A 19,751-nucleotide genomic window follows, 5' to 3' on the forward strand; every position below is an offset into this window, starting at 1 on the left:
GCCGTCTGTCTGTCTGTCAGGACAACAGCAGCGCATGCTCCAGCAACTCTCCCACGGCCGCCAGCAAACACCCCCGGGACCCCCGAGGCCAGATGTGAGGGGTGGCAGATGGGGGAAGAGCTCAGAGGGGAACAGAGCCTGCCTGCCTGCAGCTCTGCCCGCCCTGCCTGCAGCTCTGCCCTCCCTGCCTGCAGCTCTCCGGGCTGGGGGGGCCTCCCGTGGCATCACTGCTTTTGCCCCCCCCCCAGGACCGCAGCTTATTTTGCATGGTGACATGTGCCGGGTGAGGCTTTGCTGCTGTCCTGCTGGAAGGAGCCCTGTCCCCATCCCTGATGGGATGCTCTGCAACAGGCTCCTTCATCCCAAACAGCTCACGTCCCCTGGCTGTGCCACCCTCCTCACCCTCCAGCTAACGACAGTGACCCGCTCCCACCTTTCCCCGCAGGAGGACTTTGCTAACACCCGCCAAGGGATTTGCAGCTATAAAGGACTCGTTAAGTGCTAACCGTGCCCGGGAGCCGGCTGGCATCCATCTTGGCAGACACCCAGCGCCGTCCTGGAGAAACCTCTGCAAAAATCGCACCCCGTGCCCGCTGCCCCCGCCCGGCCCCAGGCAGCCCCTCGCCCCGGCCATCGCCCCTCGCCAGGGGCACAGGTCCTGTGGAAGGGAGGCAGTGCTGGGCAGCGAGCGCAGGGGACATCCAAAGAAGGAAAGGAGTCGGACGGATGGAGGAGCCGACTGGGCTCCCTGGCCAGCCGGCCGGCCCATACTGTAAAAGGAGTGGTAACAGGGACTGCAGAGCTCCGGCTCCAGCGATTTTAAGATGGCTGTGAAGCCGAGAGGAGGAGGAGGAGGAGGAGGAGGAGGAGGACATTAACTCTCCCAGCACTGTGCTGCAGCCAGGAGCACTGCGGTGAGGACGAATGGCAGGTTTCCCAAGGCTCCGCTTAACAGATGGACCGCGGTCCCCCCGACTCCCACCCGATAAAATGCAGCTGGTGATGCTTTCAGGTCTGGCAGTGCCGAGACGGGAGATGCTGCCCTCAGACAGGCCGTGGGAAAGAAGAGGAGGAGGAGGAGGAGGAAGAGGAGGAGGAGGAAGAGGCACATGGCAGATGCCTGCGGGAGGGAGGTGACCCTCCATGGGTGCAGGACGCTCAGCAGGGCCTTGAAGACCCCTTGAACACGGGCTCCCTGGGCAAGTGCCCTCCCCCTCATGCTGTCCCCAGGAAAGCACGCCACCGGGAGGGGCAGGAAAGGGGCACCCATGGGTGCCACCCCTCGGGGCGCCTGCCCATCGGCATTGCCATCCCTTGCTAGCTGCTCAGCGGGGAGCAGCAGAGCTGAGCAGTTGCTTGGTTTCCCTCCTCTTTTCCCTGCGGACATGCACGTGAATAATCACTTTTTTCCCGCTTAATGTTTTCCTTTAAAAACATGGGGCTTGGCCTTCCCTGCACTTTTCTGTGGGATTCATCAGGAACCCAGGCGCAGCAACTGGAGGAGCAAAGGTATTGGGCACTTAACAGCAACTTCCCTTCTCCGAAATGTTTATTGGTCATTGACGTCAAGTAATTATTGAGAATTATTAATTAAGAAAGCATTTAAGAGCGTTGCTTTTGTTGAGGTTTTGTCATTGCAATTAGTTTATGGGCCAACAGGAGAAACATCAGCCTTTGCAGTTGCTTGGAGTGCAGCAAAGCACCTATAATTAATTTCCCTTTCCGCAGCAAGCATTTTGCTTTGACCTACCTTGGGGACTTGCCTTTCTCCAGGTGTGCCAACCACAACAGCTCTGAAAACACCCAGCCAAAGGGACCTCAGGAGGCCATCGGATGGGAACACCACGTCCCCTCTAGCCTGTCAGAGGCAACTACGCGTGGACGGCAGCTCTTTTTGGGAAAGCATCCTGGCCGGGCGCCCTGATTAACGGGGTTAACGGGGTTGAGTCCCGCAGTCTCTCCAGGGCCACCCTGCCATGCTCCCATGCCACCCGCTGCCGTGTCCCTGGCTCTTATGGCACCCACCTTCCCCGTGCCAGCACCGGCGTCCTGCCGCGGAGCAGCTCGCTGTGGGTGAGAGCTCAGGCATGCTGTCATCTGCAGCCTCGTGTGATGGGCGATTCGGCACCAGACCCTGTCCCTACACCTGCTGGCACCTCCGCCATGCTCTGCCCCGAGGGCTGGGCTCGAGGGCAGAAAACTGATGGGGCAGCACGGGAGATGGCTCTGTGCAGCCGCCTGGGGCAGCTCGGACAATTGCTGCCTCTGGGGGCTCCCAGCTCCTCTCCTACCAAACCACAGTCCACTTGGCTGACCCCCTTCCACAGGAGCAGCAGTACGAGCCCACCCAGAAGGGGTCGGCCCTTCCCACTTCACCCCATGCCTGCCCGTGACCAGGAGGGCCACGGCACGGGCAGGCAGCCATGCACCCCGTTTCCTCCAAGAAACCAGCCGAGGCCCACGCGGGTGCAGACTTTGGAGTATGAACGCCGCCTCCTTCCCTCGCCCGGGTGACCTGCGCGCCATGGCTATCACGTGGCGGGGCGTCCCACCAGCCACACTTTGAAAGAGATTTTCTTTTTATCTCCTTCCCGTCCTGGGGAAGCGGCTGGCTCCCAGGTGCTTGGCACCGAGAGGCACTGCTTTGGCAGCCCAGTGCTTTCCAAGGGTTCCCCCAAGCCCCTCGTACACCAGCAGCACCCACCACAAGCGGCAGCAGGCAGCTGGAGGCGTGAGCTGGGGCTGGGGGGAGATCAAGACAGCCCCACCAGTACCAAGCAGGAGAGGGGATGCAAGATTTGTGCTCAGAGTGGTCCAGGCATGGATTTTGGTGGGTTATTGCTCCCTTATCTCCTGGGTCCTCTGGCCCAAGGGAACGTGACGTCCTCCCCACTTACAGCCCATTCTCCTCTTGCCACCTACTCTGCTGGGCCCTGTCCCCCGCGGGAACTCGAGCCTGGGGGGCCACCGCACCGCACCAGCCTGTGCCTTTGAGACGATGTGAGCCCCGAGGAGCAGCACAGCTCCCCAGTGACCAGGTACCTGCGCCTCTGCCACCCCGTCCCAGCCACCCCAGCGCTCCCGCCTGCTCACTGGCTCGGAGCCCCCCTCCTGGAGTGGGCAGGGCAGGATGGGCAGCGGGACACGGTGCACGCTGGCAGCGCCAGCACAGGGCATGCTCGGCTATGCACGCGTGGCAGGAGCTGGCCTGGCAGGTGTGCTGCAGCTCCTGCCTCACCGGTGCATGCACACACACCCCCCCCGCTCACACAGACCTGTGGCTAGCAGCGACGTGGCGGCTCCAGCACCCAAACCGCCAGCCTGTTGAGCACCCAACACCCAGGCCTGGCTGGAGGGGAGGGGATGGCTGGGAGGCAGGCGAACCCCACGGGATGTGGGGCTGCCTCTCGGGATGGGGGCTTGAGCCCTGCCCGGGGCTGGGATCCTGCCTCAGCCCAGGCACAGCCAGGCTGGTCCCTCCAGCAGCAATTCCTGCCCGCTCCCGTCTCTGCTGGGGCACCGGCGGCTCTCCCTTCCCTGGGGGATCCAGAGTGCCAGTGGGTGGGTGAGGCTGCGAGGGGTGCTGAGGAAGCAGGCAGGCTACAGAGCCCGTGCCCCCTGAGTGGCAGGCAGCACAGCTGCAGCCTGCGAGCGGAGAGTTCCTGCAGTCCTTCCATGGAGCAAGGCTGCAGGCAACTGCAGCCCAGGAATCCGCAGCCCAGGCACCCGCAGCCCTGTGCTCTCGGGCCGATGCTGGTGCAGCCCCTCGCAGCCCCGGTGCACGCACGCACCCCCAAGCGCGGCACCAGGAGGGGCCGGCAGCCCCCGCTCAGCAAGTGGGTCAGCTATATATAAATGGAGCAGCCCCAGCAGCGCCGGTACCAGGCACCTTCCTGCCTTGCATCATCACAAAAAAAAACATGGCCTAGAGACGGGGGCTGGCTCAGCCCAGGCTGTGACAGCCGTGAAATGCTGCTGCATCGCCAGAGGCATTGCTGAATCTGCTCCTTCGTAGCCATCGCCCCAAGGGCTCCCAGCCCTGCGCCCTGCTCAGCCAGGACAACGGCCACGGAGGTGGGGGGACCCGGTGGGACTGACGTCTGCCGGACGGATGCTCCCAGGAGGCCATGGCTGCAAGCTGTGTGCATACTCCTCCGCACAAAGCAGGCCCCCAGGAGGGAAATTTCCACTTCCATTTATCGAAACCAGCCGCCCCAGCTCCCAAGCACCCAGGCAACAAGCTCAAAACCCCTCATTAAAGCTGGGCAGACACCTCCCGGGCCCGAGGCGCACAGGCATGCCTGCTCGGCAGCGCGCACGCACGAGTTTGGCTCGCAGGGTCACGTCGAGCAGCCCCAGTGTGGCACATCACTGGGTAAGGACGTTGCACAGGAAGACTGGGCAGCAGGGCAGTTTATTCCCAGTATCCCCAGTTTGCTGCACCCCAAGGGCAGATGCCTCCCCCAGTGCAACCTGCCCCCCTCAGCTGCACTGTTGCGGTTTGTGGGTCCAGTAAATCTGGTGCTGGAGCCCAGGAGAGGCATGGTTCGGGGTGCCTTGTGCTCCCGACCCTCTTCACAGGCTTGTCGGCACCGCGCAGGAGGAGAGGGCTGGTGTTCATCCTGCACCCCCGCAAGCAGCTGGAAAAGCCCTTTGCAGCCTGCAGGTCTGCAGTTGGCTACAGTCAAACATCACCAGCCTCTCGCCCAGCCCGGAGGGTTGGTTATTAGGGAAAAACACTTTAATGAGGCAGCTCGTTAAAGGCAGGAACAGATTAGCATGGGAACCCGAGGAACTCTGTGACTGCCGAGTTGAAGAACAGGAGAGATAGGCCTTTCCCTGGCAGTGGTAGGAGATGCTGCCTCAAAGTGGTGGGCTGAACCCATGAAGCCTCAAAGCTCCTTCAAAGCCCTGCACCCTCCCAGGAGTCTGCGTGAGCTTTGAAAATGAAAGATGCCAGAAAGGGAAGACCTTGAGTAGCTTGAGACCTACGAAAACACCCACTGAAATACAAGTGGAAAATACTCCATCCCCGATAGTCAAGTTCAGGCACTGCCTTCTCCTCTGATCAAGCAAAATCCCAGCACCAGCGTGGACTTCCAGCAGGGATGCTCCAGGGAGAAAGCCTTTGGCACAACACAGCCCCGCTGGACAGGAGCGACGTGGGAGGAGAGGCAAAAGCAAGCAGAGTTCAGAGTTACGGTCACCAGAGAAAAATCAATCCTGGAAAAAAAATCCCGCTCCATTTCCCACTGCAGGGAAAGGTTTGCAGAGCGTGTCTTTCCACAGCCAAATGAAACGCTGGAGAGCAGTGGAAGCGCGGGGTGAGTGGGGCACCCCGGGAGGTCGGGGTTACCTCAAAGCCACCTGGGCATCAGGGAGAAGAATCAGGCCCGTGCGATGGCTGTTATGAATGAAGGTGGGAACGGTGCTGCTAAAGATAACTTTGGGAACAGGTACTATGAATAGCGATACTATAGGGCTTTTTTTGTGTGCTTTCTGCAAGGCTCTCTCTGGGATTGGTGAACGCTAATGGATTGGGCCCTGCTACAACGCCAGGGAAGCGACCGTGCGTGTGCATCGCTGGAGCCCAGCAGCAGACTAATGCCCTCGAGGAGTAAGGACCAGCAGCAAGTGCCCGACTGAGCCGGCCACCCGCCACCCCCAGCACCGGCCGGGCGCTCAGACCGAGGATCCCACGCGGGAGCTGCTGGCGAGGCTGCCGCCGTGCCGGTTTCCATGACGACTTCAGCACTTGGCGCGAGATGGAGATGACAGGATCAGCCAGGAAAGTAACTGAGCGGAGCTGGCATCCTCCGTCTGCCGCGGCCGGCGGCACAGCCCTGCCAGCCTTGCGTGGCCGACTGGCACAGGGCGAAGCCCCGGGAGCCTCCGGGCGTCTGGGTCCCCCTCGTCTTACAGGGCGTGTGCTGGCCACCAGTTGTCCCCGCGAAGCGGAGCCTGCCCATCCCACCGGTCCCTCCCCGACACCTCCATGAAAGCGCAGCCCAGGTCCTGACCCCCAGCCCCGTGCTGGCCGGGCGCACACCCAGCGCCGGAGCACCCGGCCAGGTTTGTGCCCCTGGCTCTCGCCCCGGCGCTGCATTTCCAGTCCTGGTGGGGCTGTCTCCCCAGCGGCACCACCTCCGAGCACACACATCCCTTCACGCCCCAGCTTGTGGTGTCAAGCGCTACCGCCTGGCAGGGCGGTACCCAGCTCCCCTCTGCAGCTCAAGGAGATGCTGAGGCTGGGGCAGAGCTGGCACCGGGGCCAGCCAAGCCCAGCAGTACCAGCCTGCACCAGGACAGCCATAACGCTCACTGGCCCTCGGCCCCCACGGAGGCTTTCCCTGGCTTCCAGGTAATCTAAGATCAAGCGCTCCAGCCAGACGTGCTCAGTCAAATGCCCAGGGACACCATGGAGCAGCGGGGAACCGAACACCTGCAGCATATGACTCCCCAGCTGGCACGGTCCCCCCAACCCCAAAAGCCATGGGTGCCCAGCCGAGGAGTGCTCCCCGAGGACCACGTCCCTCACCAAGCCGCCGCGCATGGCCACTGCTTTCCCAGGCTGCTGGCGGGGAGCACGCAGGGCAGGGGCAGCGCGGCGGGCGGCTGGGACCCCCGGCACCCCCTCCCACCCATGCGCAGGATCCTGCCGCACGCCCTTTTATTCCAGCAGTGCAATTAGCCTTGCTGACCCCTGAAATCCTCGGCCTCTCTAAGCAGCCATGCATTAAATCCCGGATCCAAGAGTGGAAATAGACTTCGTAAAAGGCTTATGGCCCTATTTATTACAATTTACGCATGACGGAGTCCGACAGCACAGCAACGGTGCTGCAGTCGGCGCTGGCTCTGCCTCCACGCCGAGGCAGATGGACAGACGGACAGGCAGGGTCAGGAGCGGGCAGCAGAGCCTTGGCGGGTGTCTCCTCCTGGCTGGGCTTGGGTTGCCAGCTGAGTGCTCCCTCAGATGCAGGCAGGCAGGGATATCGATCTAGATGAAAGCTAACACCGCTTTCGGGGCTGGGTAACCGTATCCGCCGCACATTTGTATTCCTTAGAGCAGGGCGGGAGGGCTGCAGCCATCTGCCGGAGCGGCTCGGGGATCCTGGGGACGCTGCGAGCCCCCCGGCCGGATCTCCACCGTGCTGCATCCTCCCATTTCAATGTGCAGCCTTTACCTTCTCTATTTCACCTCCACCTTGCTAGGGCCAAATAACACAGACCTGAGGAAGGCATCACCAAACCAGCAGAATCCTTCCTTCAGACCCAGGCCACCTCCGCCCAGCAGGGACTGGTGGGGCTGCCACGGGGCAGTGCCAAACCTGCCTGGTCCCTGCCCCTGCGATGGGACCCGAGGGGGGCATCGCACCGGGGTTTGCAAGGTTGTACAAGGGCACCGTGTGAAGCCAGCGTGCATGTGTTCACCGACACCTCCCCGGGGGTCCCACCGTTTAGCCAGGTGGCTCCTGCCCCGGTGGGATGGCAGGGGTGGCAGAGGACCCTGCACACCGAGGTGAGTGCTGGCACGAGGCTGCACAGCTCCGAGCTGGGCAGAGGGCATGGTGAGGGGCAGGGATGGGCAGCAGGGAGATGTGGAGGTGTGCAGGGAGACAGAGCCGCTGCATGCAGAGGAAACAACAAGAAAAGCACAGAGATGAAGGCTCGAATAGCTCAGGGACCTCTGCTTTCCTGCAGAAAACATAAGGCAGCTCCTGCGCATCTCCATCAGGGCCCGAATCACAAGATAGATCAGGGATCCCCTGCAGCAGCACCGAGCGAGGCAGCCGGGCTCTCGCTGTCAGCGCTGCAAAGCAGGGAGGAGCAGAGGGGGCACACGAGGCTGCCCCCTCCATGCACTCATAAATAGCCAGCTGCAGAGACTCAAGCAGCATGTGTCCCATGCCGCAAGTCCCTGGGACACCGACGCGCACGGACACAAACAGCTGCTCCCCGCTTCCTTGGGAGGGACCCATGGCACCCTCACCGCAGGACAGTCAGAGTTGTCAAGAGACAAAAGGGCCACCCTGTGCACCTCCGAGAAATTCAGTTTCCATCAACGCTTGGTGCAACGTGCAAGCCTTGCTGATCCCAGGTGGCACATGAGAGCCCCACCACGCCACGTGGGCAAGCCAGTGAGGTGGTCAGACCACTCAGGCAAACCCATCTCTTGTGCTCACTCTGAAGGCAACGAGGGGTCTTGCGTGTATGAAGCAGAAGCGGGTCCATGGGATGCGCACAGTGCCCAGATCCTGTCTCGGCCAAGCGTACGGGCCCCAGTGCCCGCGAGGGTGGGGAGCGTACGTCCCTGGCAAGCTGTGGGGTGTCTCTCAGCTCGACATTTCAAACGGTCGGTCCCATACCTTTCGCTAAAGGAGCTCAAAGGACTTTGATGCCTGTGGTGCCCTGTACACCTAAGGACAGAAGGACCTTCGCCCTTCCTTGCCTTTCCGCCCAACCCCACGTCGCAGCGGTGACTCTGCTCCAGCAGCCCTGAATGATCACCCCGAGGTGCCGCAGCCCCACGGGGCCCTTTGGCAGGGCAGGACGCGGAGGTTTCGTCCCGTAGCTCAGCTCTGCTTCTGTGCTTTGGAACACAGTTCCTTCCTCCAAGGGGAGGCGATGGCACGTTAGCAAACAGCGTGTTTGGGCATAGATGGGCTCTGGCCTCAAAAGGCATCGAGACATTTAGAAAAAACCCTGCAGTCCACATCTCCGCAGGTTCCTGCTTCCCTGCCAGCCTGCGCAGCCCGGTCATTGCTGCAAGCTGCCCCGGGACGGCTGCAAGCCCGCTCTGCTAATAGCAGGGGAATAACCCCTCCGGGCCCGACTGAGGGAGGTTTAAACTCCCCCTAACACCCCTCCACAAAGGTCCCATACCCGCCAGGGCACTCGCAGGCTAATCCTCCCTCCAGAGCAGCGGCTATATTTAGGTATCTAAATGAGACAGAGTAGCTCTTTCCAAAAAAGAGTTAGTTTGGGGTTACATAAATACAGAGAGAAACTTGAAAGCTGTGTTTCCAGGTCCTTGCACTGCCATAAGCGAGCAGCAGAGATGGGGACAGTCTCCCCCCGATAATCTGCCTTTCATTTATTTTTGACTCAGCTGGATGTGCGGATGGGTTTCCAGCTCCTCTGGGCAGACGGGCAGCAGGCGAGCGGTGCAAGCTGAGACGAGGGAGCCTGGGCAAGCAGACCCTCGTGGGCAGCCCCTGGTCACCACAGGGAGGTAGGGGCCCGGGGGCTGCTGATGCACCGCATCCGAGATGCAGTAACACAGGAGAACCATCACTGCAGGCAGGCCAGGCAGCACGACCGAAAGCACGGGCAGGAGGAGTCAACAGAAGTAAATAAACACGAGCAGCTCCAGCCCTCCCCACCCGTGCCTGTCCTAACAGTCCCCCCGTGACATCCCTCCACACTCAGCTGCCGACTTCCTTCCTCCCGCATCCACTTCCACATCCCGAAGCCTCTGCTCCCATGAGGAGAGGAGATGCGCGTGCACGAGCGTGTCCCGCACACCCACCGCTGCTCACCCCAAGCCCCAGGGCTGCAGGGCAGGGGCTGCCCCTGCTCCCCAGCTCAGCTGCCGGCGTGAGCTGCTGGGGAGGACTGGTTGCTGGTCATCAGCAAAGCAGCGTCCCCACCAGAGCTGGGTGACAACGTGCACCATGGGGGTTTCTGGGGACATGTACCACGTGCTTTCATTTTCGAAATATATATAAATAGACATAAGTATTCCTTCCTAAAAGGACATGGCCACAAGAAAAAAAAAAAACCAGCTCAAATACCATACAACCTTTCAGCCTGAGAAAACCACAGTTCTCATAGGCTTGAGTTCTGTTACCTGGGAAATGGGTTTTAGCACCCAAAACCCACATATGCCAGTCTCCTGGTGGGGCCCACACAGAGACAGAAACTTCCTTTTTAAGAAAAACATTTGCAATTTTTTTTTTTCATTATTAGCACAGTTAGGTCGTGACTATCTGTGTGCAAGCTTGCTCACAAGGAGAAACGATGCTGGTTGGTTTAAATCTTCAGCTCCAGCTATGCAGAGCTCTGGGATTTATGCTGTTCAAGGGAAAGTTTAAAAATCTTCCCGTCATTAAGATGCTGGAAGGTGGCTGTGAGCCACACACACCTCGCGCAGACAGGGCTGCAGGCCCCAGAGCAGAGGGGGAAAGGAAAGCAGGTAAGCAGCTGCGGTTTAAAGGGAGCCAACAGGAATGCAAAGTTTAATTAGCTTGAAGCCAAGGGCCATGGAAGTTGCAAACATTTGCACCGAGGCTGTGCAAGTCCCGGGAAATCAGGAGAGAGGGACTTGAGCTGGAACAAAGTTCAGCCCCGCCGTGCTGGGTGCCAGGTGAGCAACCGGCTCACCTGGCATGAACCACCGCGCAGCCCCCGGTGTCCTGCCCTGCCCTCCGCCAGCGCTGACTGCAAGCGGGCAGAGCCCCGATCCTCCCGGCACACAGGCAGCGGCTCTCCCCCCTGCTCCGAGCCCAGGGAGCTCACGCTCAGCCTGGGTGACGTGCGAGGAGCCAACGGACCGCGGCTGCCCCAGCCCTGCGCCCACCGGCGTCGGCACGCGATGCTCGATGGCCTCTGCGGGGGAAAGAGGAGCCGGAGCCTGCCCCTGCTTCGGCCTTCAAGGGGAGCTGCACGAGTGCGATGTTTTACACCTCCAGCTCCTTGCTGTTATCCAAGCACGTGTACAACCATCACCCCGGCTGCAATCAGCGCTGCTCTTTGCTCTAACCCAGCCCGGCTGCTGCGGGGCTGGCTGGAGCTCAGCCCCATCAGTCTCGTGTGCATGTGAAGTGTCGCAGCAATGTCCCGCTGGGACATTTCCTGAAACACCCCACGGCTACATTTGGACTTTCTTCACAAAAAAACCCAACATAACTCACTCCTATCTAGGCACTTTGGCTAAAAAGCGAAGCAAGAAAGGGCTCAGCAAGAAGGCTGCCAAGGCTGGGGGACAGGGACCACGCTGCCTGCTCCCGGCAGCAGCTCCCCTGTACCCCAGCTCTGCGCACCGGGTGACAGCTGGGGCTGCTCTGGCCGCGGGTCCCCTGGTGGCAGGAGAACCAGGTCCCCAGCTGTCACTTGCAGGCAGCGCAACCTGCAGTCCCCCCTCATCCGGGCAGGAGGGAGGAGAAGAAACATGATTAGAGGCAGCTGGGCTTCCTTCCGTCCGCAAGGCACAGCCGGCTGCCCCAGCATGCTGCTCCGGCTGCAGCACAGCCCCAGCTCAGCCCCCCGCCTGCGCCGGGACACTCTGTCCCCTCTCCTCCATCTCCCCCTGCCACAGGATTTCCTTGCTCTTGATGTGCACGAAAATTAGGAAATGAAGGTTCCTCGGGGACTAGGTGGGGAAGGCAGCTTTTGGCGGGGGAAAGGATGACAGCTCCCACACCCCTCGCCCGCCACCCCATATGCCAGGGTCAAACGGGGTCCTGCAGCCGCCCCAAACAAAGGCCAGGGAAGCAGAATCGACAGCAGCGATGAACTTGCTGCAAACTGAAACAGGAACCGAGGAGCCTGACCAGTGGCGCTGGCTCAGCAGAAGGGGCTGTTTCGGCCAGCGTGCTCCCTGCTGCTGCAGGCAGCGACCGCAGAAGCAGCGCAGAGGAAGAATTTAGAAAATGCATCTCAGTAAAGATACGCTGCCCTGCAACTGTAGTCGCTGCAAGAGCTCAAGGCACTCGTTTTATCCTCTGCCACCTCAGCACAAAAACATCCATATAAAGCATGTACCGCTCCATCCCAGGGGAGGGGAGAAGCGTCACATCAGCCCTCCCGGCGCGCCGGGGTCTCTCCCGCTTCAGCCCCCATCACACAGGCTCCCCCTCGCCAAGGGCAGAGGCCTCCCGCTCCCAGCTGTGCGGGCGAATGCCTGCCTGTTCGCTGCCTGGGCGGGCAGGGTGCCGCGGGAAGGGTGGGTACACACAGGCAGATATAAAAAGGTCCTGTGATACTTCAGCAGGACCCTCATCGTGCTCCCCCGACGAAGCTCCCGGTACGGGGGGCACTGGGGAGGCACCCAGCACCCAGTGCCTGCCGGCTTTGCCTCAGCACAGCAGGGATGCAAGATAAGCGAGGTATTTTCCCTAAGCCCCACATTGCTGCCCGGGAGCCAGCAGTGATCAAAGGTTAGTCTGGCTACTGGATGGGGCCATCCCAAAGAGCCCCCAGGGCTGCCACAGTCTCCACACTCCCCACCAGCAGATACTTGCCACATGGGGAACCCCTCCCCGGGGGGGTTTCCAGCTCTTACAGGGCCAAAGGAGATTTCCAGCTTTTATTTTTCCGTGTCTTAATTCCGAAGTGAACCGGTTTAACGTAGCAATTTGCAGCAGCTCAACCCTGGCTGTTGCCTTTGCCTGGGGAGGTGCAGCGAGATGGAGCAGGGTAAGGACAGGGCTGACGAGACCCTGAGCGCGGCCAGATCTGTGCAAAGTCCTCCAGCATTTCTTGGAAGCTCCCGTTATAAAAACCAATAAATAAATAAATAATAATTTGTGAGCCAGCGCTCAGGAAAAGTGCTGAAAAGCAGAACAGTCGAGCGATAAGGGAAAGGAAACACATTGGCTGGACCATCACCCCGTGCCTACGGCGCGGCTGCCCCTAGAAGTAGGTCACTACCTCACCTGACCACCCGCCCCATTAACTTCAACCTTTAGTCTCTGGCTCATTACTACAAGCAGAGGAAGCTTAAAACATCCTCTTCCAGGCGCTCGCAAGAGGGTAGTTCGCCAGGCAGCAGGCAGATGGTGGGAACCTGCCCTTCCCGGCATGGCATGCAGGCAGGGGAGCCGGCTGCCTGCTCTTGGGGTGCGGGCAAGGGGCTGCCCCAGCCCCTGCCCCCCGGGGAGGAGGAGTGCCATGTGGCTGGGACTGCAGCAGTCGGCCTGGCACGGCCGTGCTGGCAGTGGAGGCTCCAGCGCGTACAAAGTTCCCCCTCTGCTAAATCACTTCAGGCTGCCAAGCAGTCACGAGAAATATAAGCCCGCGCGGGGTTGCCATGGAGCGCGGCTCGGCCGCGGGAGCCCGAAGCCGATTCCTCCGGCAAATGCGTTTGCCGACTGAGGCCCTGCCGGCACCTCGTGTCCCCAGCTCCTCTCGCCCCGGCTACTCGGTGGCGGCAAGCGAGCGCAACATGCGTGGTCCCGGAGCAGCCTTATCTCTGGGGACAGCCCTTCCCTTCCCCGGCAGAGCCAGGGCCCCCTCCGTGCTGGGGAGCCCCACGGGGCGCTGAAGCTCAGACTGCCCTGCCGGGACGGTGCCCCTCGCCCCGGTGACGCCATCTCGCCAAGGCCCTGGGCAGGCAGAAGAAGTGGTGGCTTCGGGGGTGTTTGCCCTGCAGGCACCAGGCAGCGAAGGCACGGACTGTCCCTGCACAATGCCGCTGCCCCAGCCAAACGGGTGATGTCCCCGAGCTCCCGTGGGTGCTGGCACATGCCAGCCAGGGGGAAGCGTGCCCTTGCCAGCACTCTACCCACCGGCAGTGCAGACGTGGGGCTCCCACGCTCTGCCACGAGCCAGCCCCCAGCCCCACCAAAGGGGATTTCAGAGCCTGGCGGGCTCCTGCACCTCGGGAGCGGCAGGCAGCACTGGCCGGCAGCACAGCAAACCGCCTGCCAGGAGCCAGCCCGCGGCGTCCCTGTCCCCAGCCCCGCACAGGGACCATGGGACCCATTCCTAAAAGCCAGGAAGCAGTTTGGGGCAGGAAGGGCATCCCCTGGGCATTTTTCATTGGACAACCGGCAGCGCTGAAGTGCCGGAGCAAGTGGAGTTTCTAACTACAAAGAGGCTTTTGACATTGGAAAGGTTAATGTGAGAGAGAGATCTGTCTCCCTCACAAAGCTCCCTTTGCTGGAGGCACTTGGTTGAGACCTTAATTATTCACCTGTTGGAGAGGTGCCTTTCCATTACGGCATGAGACCAGGGCAGGGATGTGCAGGCAGGAGGGAGGAAAGCCCACGGCGTGGGGCAGCCCTCGGGCCCTGCCAGGGTGCGGAGCACCGGGGGATCCGGTCAAAAGCAGGGGATGAAGGCAGGTGGATGTGCAGGGAGGCTCTCTGAGGGGCCAGATTTCAGGCCAGCCCTCCTTTCCCCCGCCGCTGCTCCCTCCCGCAGCTCCCAGCAGCTGCTCTCTCCCGGCTCCGCGCGGCAGGCTCAGCAGCACGCCGCGCTCGCCATCTCCCGCAGCCACCGCTGCGGCGCGGGCGGCTGCCGGCATCCCCAGCAACCGCCGCCCCCCGCTTTGCAAATGTACCGGCGTGGCCTCTGCTAACTGCCACCGTGGGTAACAGCCACCGCGCCACAGCCACCTTGCAGTGCTTTTCCGGGAGAGCGAGGGGGGTCTCCAGCCCCAGCAATGCAGCGGCCCTACAAGCTGCAGCAATGCAGCCAGGCTGGAGATACACAGGCCCTTGGGCTGCCTCAGACATCCAGACCCCCTCCCAAAATCTTTGAGAGAAAAGCAGTCTGCTCGGTGAGGACTATCAGAAATTAGGGATGCATCCCCACTTTATTACTAGCAGTAACAACCCACCCGATGGACCGCTTTTCCACCAAGGGCTTCACTGTGCCTCCTGCACTCATCAATGTTAGCAGGAGGCTGAGAAGTTAAAGAGGGAATATTGTATTTTAGTTCATGTGATCTTTAAGCATCTGTCCGAGAAGCAGCCTGGTTTTTTGGTTTTTTTTTCCCCCTGCTGCACTTTGCTTGGAGTTTTTAAACAAATCGAAGCCGTAAGAGTCAAACTGCTTCTGCCTCTCACAGGGATGCTGAGAGTCGCCGGCCGCTCCTCGGCAGAGCTGCCTGGCTGGCACTTTCCAGTGCCTGGTGCCAGCAGACAAACCAGCTACAACCAGCTTCATACCTCTGAGCAGCAGAGAGTTGCACAAAATGGATTAAGCGGGCCCAGAAATGACACATTTTGCATCGCAGCAAAACAAAATCACTTTTTTTGTTGTTAAAAAGGGAAAAAGAGTTGGCAGAGGAAAGGCAGACATCAAGTGAAAAACCCTGATTTTCTTTCTGTAGCAATGCAGGTACCACGTGAATCATCGCTGTCCTCGATATGTAAATAGAGGTTAGCAGGCATCCTCAGCACAAGCCCATATAATTAAGGGACTGATGCAAATATCCATGTCAAACCTTCACCATGCATCTCCCCGAGAGCCCTCCTGAGGATTCCTCCCCCTGGAGAGGAAGGGATCACCTGGCACCTGCACGCACCCAACTGCGCCTTTCTCGAAATCTACTGCGAAAGCAAGGGCTGGGGAGGAGCACAGGCAGCGAGGAGAGTCAGAGTTCCTCAAGATTTCCACGAAGGAAATGGCTAATATTCATGATCTCATGGCCTCCTGACATTGTAGCCTCTCAGGATAATCTGGGCTTGTGCTGGAGCACTGGGGACTTTGCGGAAGCAGCTTTCGGGCTTCATTGAGAAGTCAGTAACCCAGTTGTAAGCAGAGGCTCGTACAGTAGTAATGGGAGAGACGTCAGCGGCCAGCCCGGGACCGCCTCCGCTCCGAGTTATAAAGCAGGCATGTGACAGCAGCCAGGGCTGGAGCCTTCCCTGCAGTTTCATCAGAGGTTAAGGTACAAGTACAACACACGCTTACAACTTCAGGCGTTTCTTAAGCAAATGCATGCAAATCATAGCTGGGGGGGGGGCTTTTTTTTTTTTTTCCCCTTTTTTTCTTTTTTTTTTACCCCAGCCTTTAACCCCTCTGCGCACGTGGGGACAGAGAGGAAATGCAATTCTCAAAAGCAGGCGCCGGGCGGGAGAGCAAACACAGGCTGCACACCGCTGCCAAGGGAACCTGCAGCGGGCTGCAAAGATCCCTTTGCTGCTCTTCATGTTATACACCCCGCAGATGTCAGGTTAGCACTAACTCTGTGTGCGTACCTACACCGGTCCCTCCAATATAGTGCATGTATGGGAAAGGGAGAGAAAAAGAGGGGACAAGCACAGCAAACCATATTTTAGGACATGCCATAAAAACGGTCCTATTTCATCACAGGCCATTTCACAGTCCCAAATCTTGCAGGGGATGTTCACAACATGGTGGTTTTGCACCACAGAAGGATGACAATTCACAGGATTTTTTTTTCCCCTTAGCAGTCCCTTTTTGGAATAAGATTCCCAAATTGGCACATCAAATGCTGACCAAAAAGCAAAAAGGAAACAAGCCTTCAGTTGCGTGCTGCAATCACACGAGCTTTACATTTCATGTTAAGCATGCGGAGAACAGGCAGGTTATTGCAGGGAAGTGGAGCCAGAACTTTCACCTGCCCAGGGAGCAACGGGGTTGGTGGGAGCTGCAGCCTTTCTGCCATACTTCCTAGGAATGGCGTCCCACATGACCAGCCTCCTCTTCCCTAGCCTTCCCTTCCCTCAGCAATAATAAATCCATCCAAATCAGAAAATGCAAAACGCTTACAAAATCTTCTCGGCCCACTTCTCACCCTTCCTGACCCTTCTGCTGTAATCAACCTGTCAGCAGCTCTTCGTTAACAACCAAAGCTGCCACCTCCCCCCTGCTCTGCCCCCAGCAAGCTGCCTGGGTCCCATGCCAAGCCGGAGCACTCCGGAGCTGGTGCATGCGAGGAGAGGCGGCGGGACTACGTCAATCTAGCTGGTGGCAAGACCTGCCTGGTTCTGGCACATGCACCAGAGGCAAATCTGATTTACCAAGTCTTGAGACCTTATTTGTTTTGAACCCAAACAGCAGGATTAGTCCCCGTCCTGTTCTCCACACACATGCTCCTGCTGTTTGCAATCCCGGAGCTAAACTGGTGAGAGAGCAAGGGTTGGGATGAATGTGCTAGCTTCACAATTGAAGCTATTTTGTAATCTGTGGTTATGAAAGTGAAGGGCTGGAGGGATGATATATAACTACAGAAAAGTCTTCCCACTTGCACCAGCCTCATCAATCCGACTGCAAAATGCGCGGTTGTGCTCCAGATCAGTCACGGCTCTTGCTACTGCCCGGCTTATTGTATAGCGCCGCTCTTCCACCCCCCAAAATGGAAAAGCATGCAAGCCCTATAGCCAGCACGGCTCGCTCTCGTGATCGTGCGGGAGCTGCCAAGGAGCCTTAATCTGATTTTAATACCCAGCTCCGTCCAAAAGGGAGCCCATCCAGATTTTGGAGCCGCTAACTCGCAGCACCGAGACCCCCTCTCCCTGCCAACCCCCCTCCCCTTCCCCAAACCTCCATCCCCCAAGATCCCAGCCCGTATGCGTGTAACTGACGCTCGGCATGACTCATCCCACAGCCCGGCTCTTATCAGCCCCCACGGCGCAGCCCCCTGCGGAGCCCCCCCCGCCGCCCTGCACCGCGGCGTCCCCCTCCCCACCTTTGCAAAGGGGGGGGGGGTGTTGCAAAGGGGGGGTGTGCCAAAACTGATCAACCCATCAACTTCTCCTCCCCCCCCCCCAATTCCCCGCAGAATGGGGGGGGGGACGGGAGTCCACGTGCGAGTGGTGCTGAAAGCGCCGGCGGGACTGCGGGGTTGCTGCCGCGCCGGGGCCGCCCCGAAGCCACGGGGAGGGGCGCGGAAAGAGCCGCGGGGGCGGTAGGGTTCTGCGCGTCCCCCCTCCCTGTATTTCGCCCTTTGCGCATCCGTGGAGCAAACGGGACCCCCGCAGATCCTCCGGGCACCTGGGAGAAGACCCGGGGGGGTGCGGGGACCGGCTCTTCTCCCAGGTGCCCCGGGAAGGGAGGGGGGGTTGTCTGCCGGCTTCCCCCCCGCAGTTGCACCGCGCTGTGGAGCCGGACAGCACAGCCCCTCCACCGCCCGCCCTACCTGGCTGTCAGCGAGGTAACTGAAGACGAAGGAGGACAGATCCTCGTCGAGCAGAGAGCTGCAATCCGGCCCCGGCTCCGCCATCTTCCACCTCCGGCTGGGGCTGAGGCGGCACCGAGCATGCAGCAGGCGCGGCGGCGGCGGCGGCAGCGGCGGCGGGGAGCCGGGCGGCCGGCGGGGCGGAGCCGCCCGCAGCCCCCGCCCGCCGGCTGCGGGAGCCGGGGAGGGCGGCGAAGCGGGGGGGGGTGGGAGGGAGCAGGGCAGGGGACAGAGCCGCGGTTGCAGAGCGCCCCGTGGGGCTTGCAGCCACGCGTGGAGCACAAGCAGCTTCCCGCGGGACGCGTGCCCACTCGGGGTACCCACTTTAACGACCGCTGTGCACACCTTAAAAGTGCCAGTCCTTAAAAGGTCCAGTCCTTAAAAGCGGAGGCACCCAGGGGGCTGCCAGCATCACTGGGTGCCACTCGACAGTCCCTAGATCACCCCGAGTTGAGGTACATAAAGCCTGAGTGCAGCGTGTCAGGCTGAGGGTCACATCCAGGCTCAGTGGGGGGGGGACACCCATGGTGGCAGAGTGCCCCGCAGGGCTTACAGCCCCACGTGGGGCACAAGCAGCTTCCCACAAGCGGCACCCAGGGCACCCGCTTTAAGCAGTGCCATGCACACTTTAAACGTGCCAGCCCTTAAAAGTGGGGGCACCCAGCATCACCAGGCACCACTCAACAGTCCCTGAATCACCCCGTATTGAGATACATAAACCCTGCGTGCAGCGTGTTGGGCTGAGGGTCGTTTCCAGGTTCGGTGGGTCTGCACTGGAGCGGGGCCAGGTGGCTGAGAGCAAAGAGTAATGAGGAGTGAAAGATCTTCACATTTCCCTTATTTTGTCTCAATGCTCATTCCACGGTTGCTGCGAGCATCTTGCTGTCATGTACGTCATTTTTCTGTCCGGGGTTTTGAGGTGTACACTAAAAGCCCTTTCAGAAATAATTAATGATGGGACCAAAAATCTCATGAATGTTCTATTTACTTCCCTGTAGCAATTACCTGGGAAAGAGCAGGGCTTGGCACTGCAGCCTGAATTAGCTGATACACAACCAACTGAGTGGCAACACCTGCAGCCTAACGGCTCCAGATCCTCAAATCCCCTCAGATGGCTCAGTTGGGCCTGCAGGGTCAGTGGAAATGGCTGATGAAGCAAAGCAATGTGGAGCGATCTAGGTGGAGAGCTCTGTGTCAGGCTCAGATGGGTGAACAGAAGGTGCTTCTCCTCTGGTAGGAAAGGCTTGCTGCCTGTCCGCGTTCTTGCCTTGCTTTTGTTTCAAAGGGAAAGCTGTTTCCAGCCACTCTTTAATACCCTCTGGCTTTCCTTTGGTTCAGGACATGCTGTGAACACCATGCAATGCAGCAACATTGGATTTTCCCTGATGATCCCGAGCCTCGCAAAGGAAGATGTCAGCGGACAGCGTGTGTTATAACATGCGGCTGACGAGAGCTGGGGGCAGGGGCGGCTCGGCTGTGGGGATGGGACAAAGCAAGAGAGAAGCTGCCGCCAACTCTTCCTTGTTGCTGGGCACTTTATTACTAATTACTGTTATGAAATGCTGAAACAGTTACCCAAGGTGCTTTTCAAGCTGCTTTGCCAGCAATGAAACTTCTCTTCCCATGGGTGGGAGGCCTGGGCCCAGAAGCGCCGCTGCCGGGATGCACAGCTGTAGCTCGCAGCAGGCCCAGCGCAGGGCGCGGCGCTGCCGGGCTGCATCGGAAGGGCCCGGGGAAGGAAACTGCCTTGCTCTGGGGCACACGCAATTCCTTGCAGACCAAGACTTGAATTCCCAGTTGACCCTGCTGGCAGGTGATCTGGAGTGCATTGCCCCCAGTCCCTCCTTTGCAGAAGATGCAAGTGCTGAACGCTGCGGAG

General features: G+C 59.9%; 1 protein-coding gene across 1 annotated transcript in view; it reads right to left on the minus strand.

The window, feature by feature from the left end:
* PPARGC1B (PPARG coactivator 1 beta) overlaps positions 1 to 17,918 on the minus strand; it is a 57,452-nt gene extending 39,534 nt beyond the window's left edge. Inside the window, 1 exon segment of the mRNA XM_075164184.1 lies at positions 17,834 to 17,918. Within this exon segment, the coding sequence (XP_075020285.1) occupies positions 17,834 to 17,917 (84 nt within the window). The 5' untranslated portion in view covers position 17,918.
* Between the last annotated feature and the right edge of the window lie 1,833 nt (positions 17,919 to 19,751).

This window comes from Calonectris borealis, chromosome 15 (assembly GCF_964195595.1).
Source record: "Calonectris borealis chromosome 15, bCalBor7.hap1.2, whole genome shotgun sequence".
Taxonomy (NCBI): Eukaryota; Metazoa; Chordata; class Aves; order Procellariiformes; family Procellariidae; genus Calonectris; species Calonectris borealis.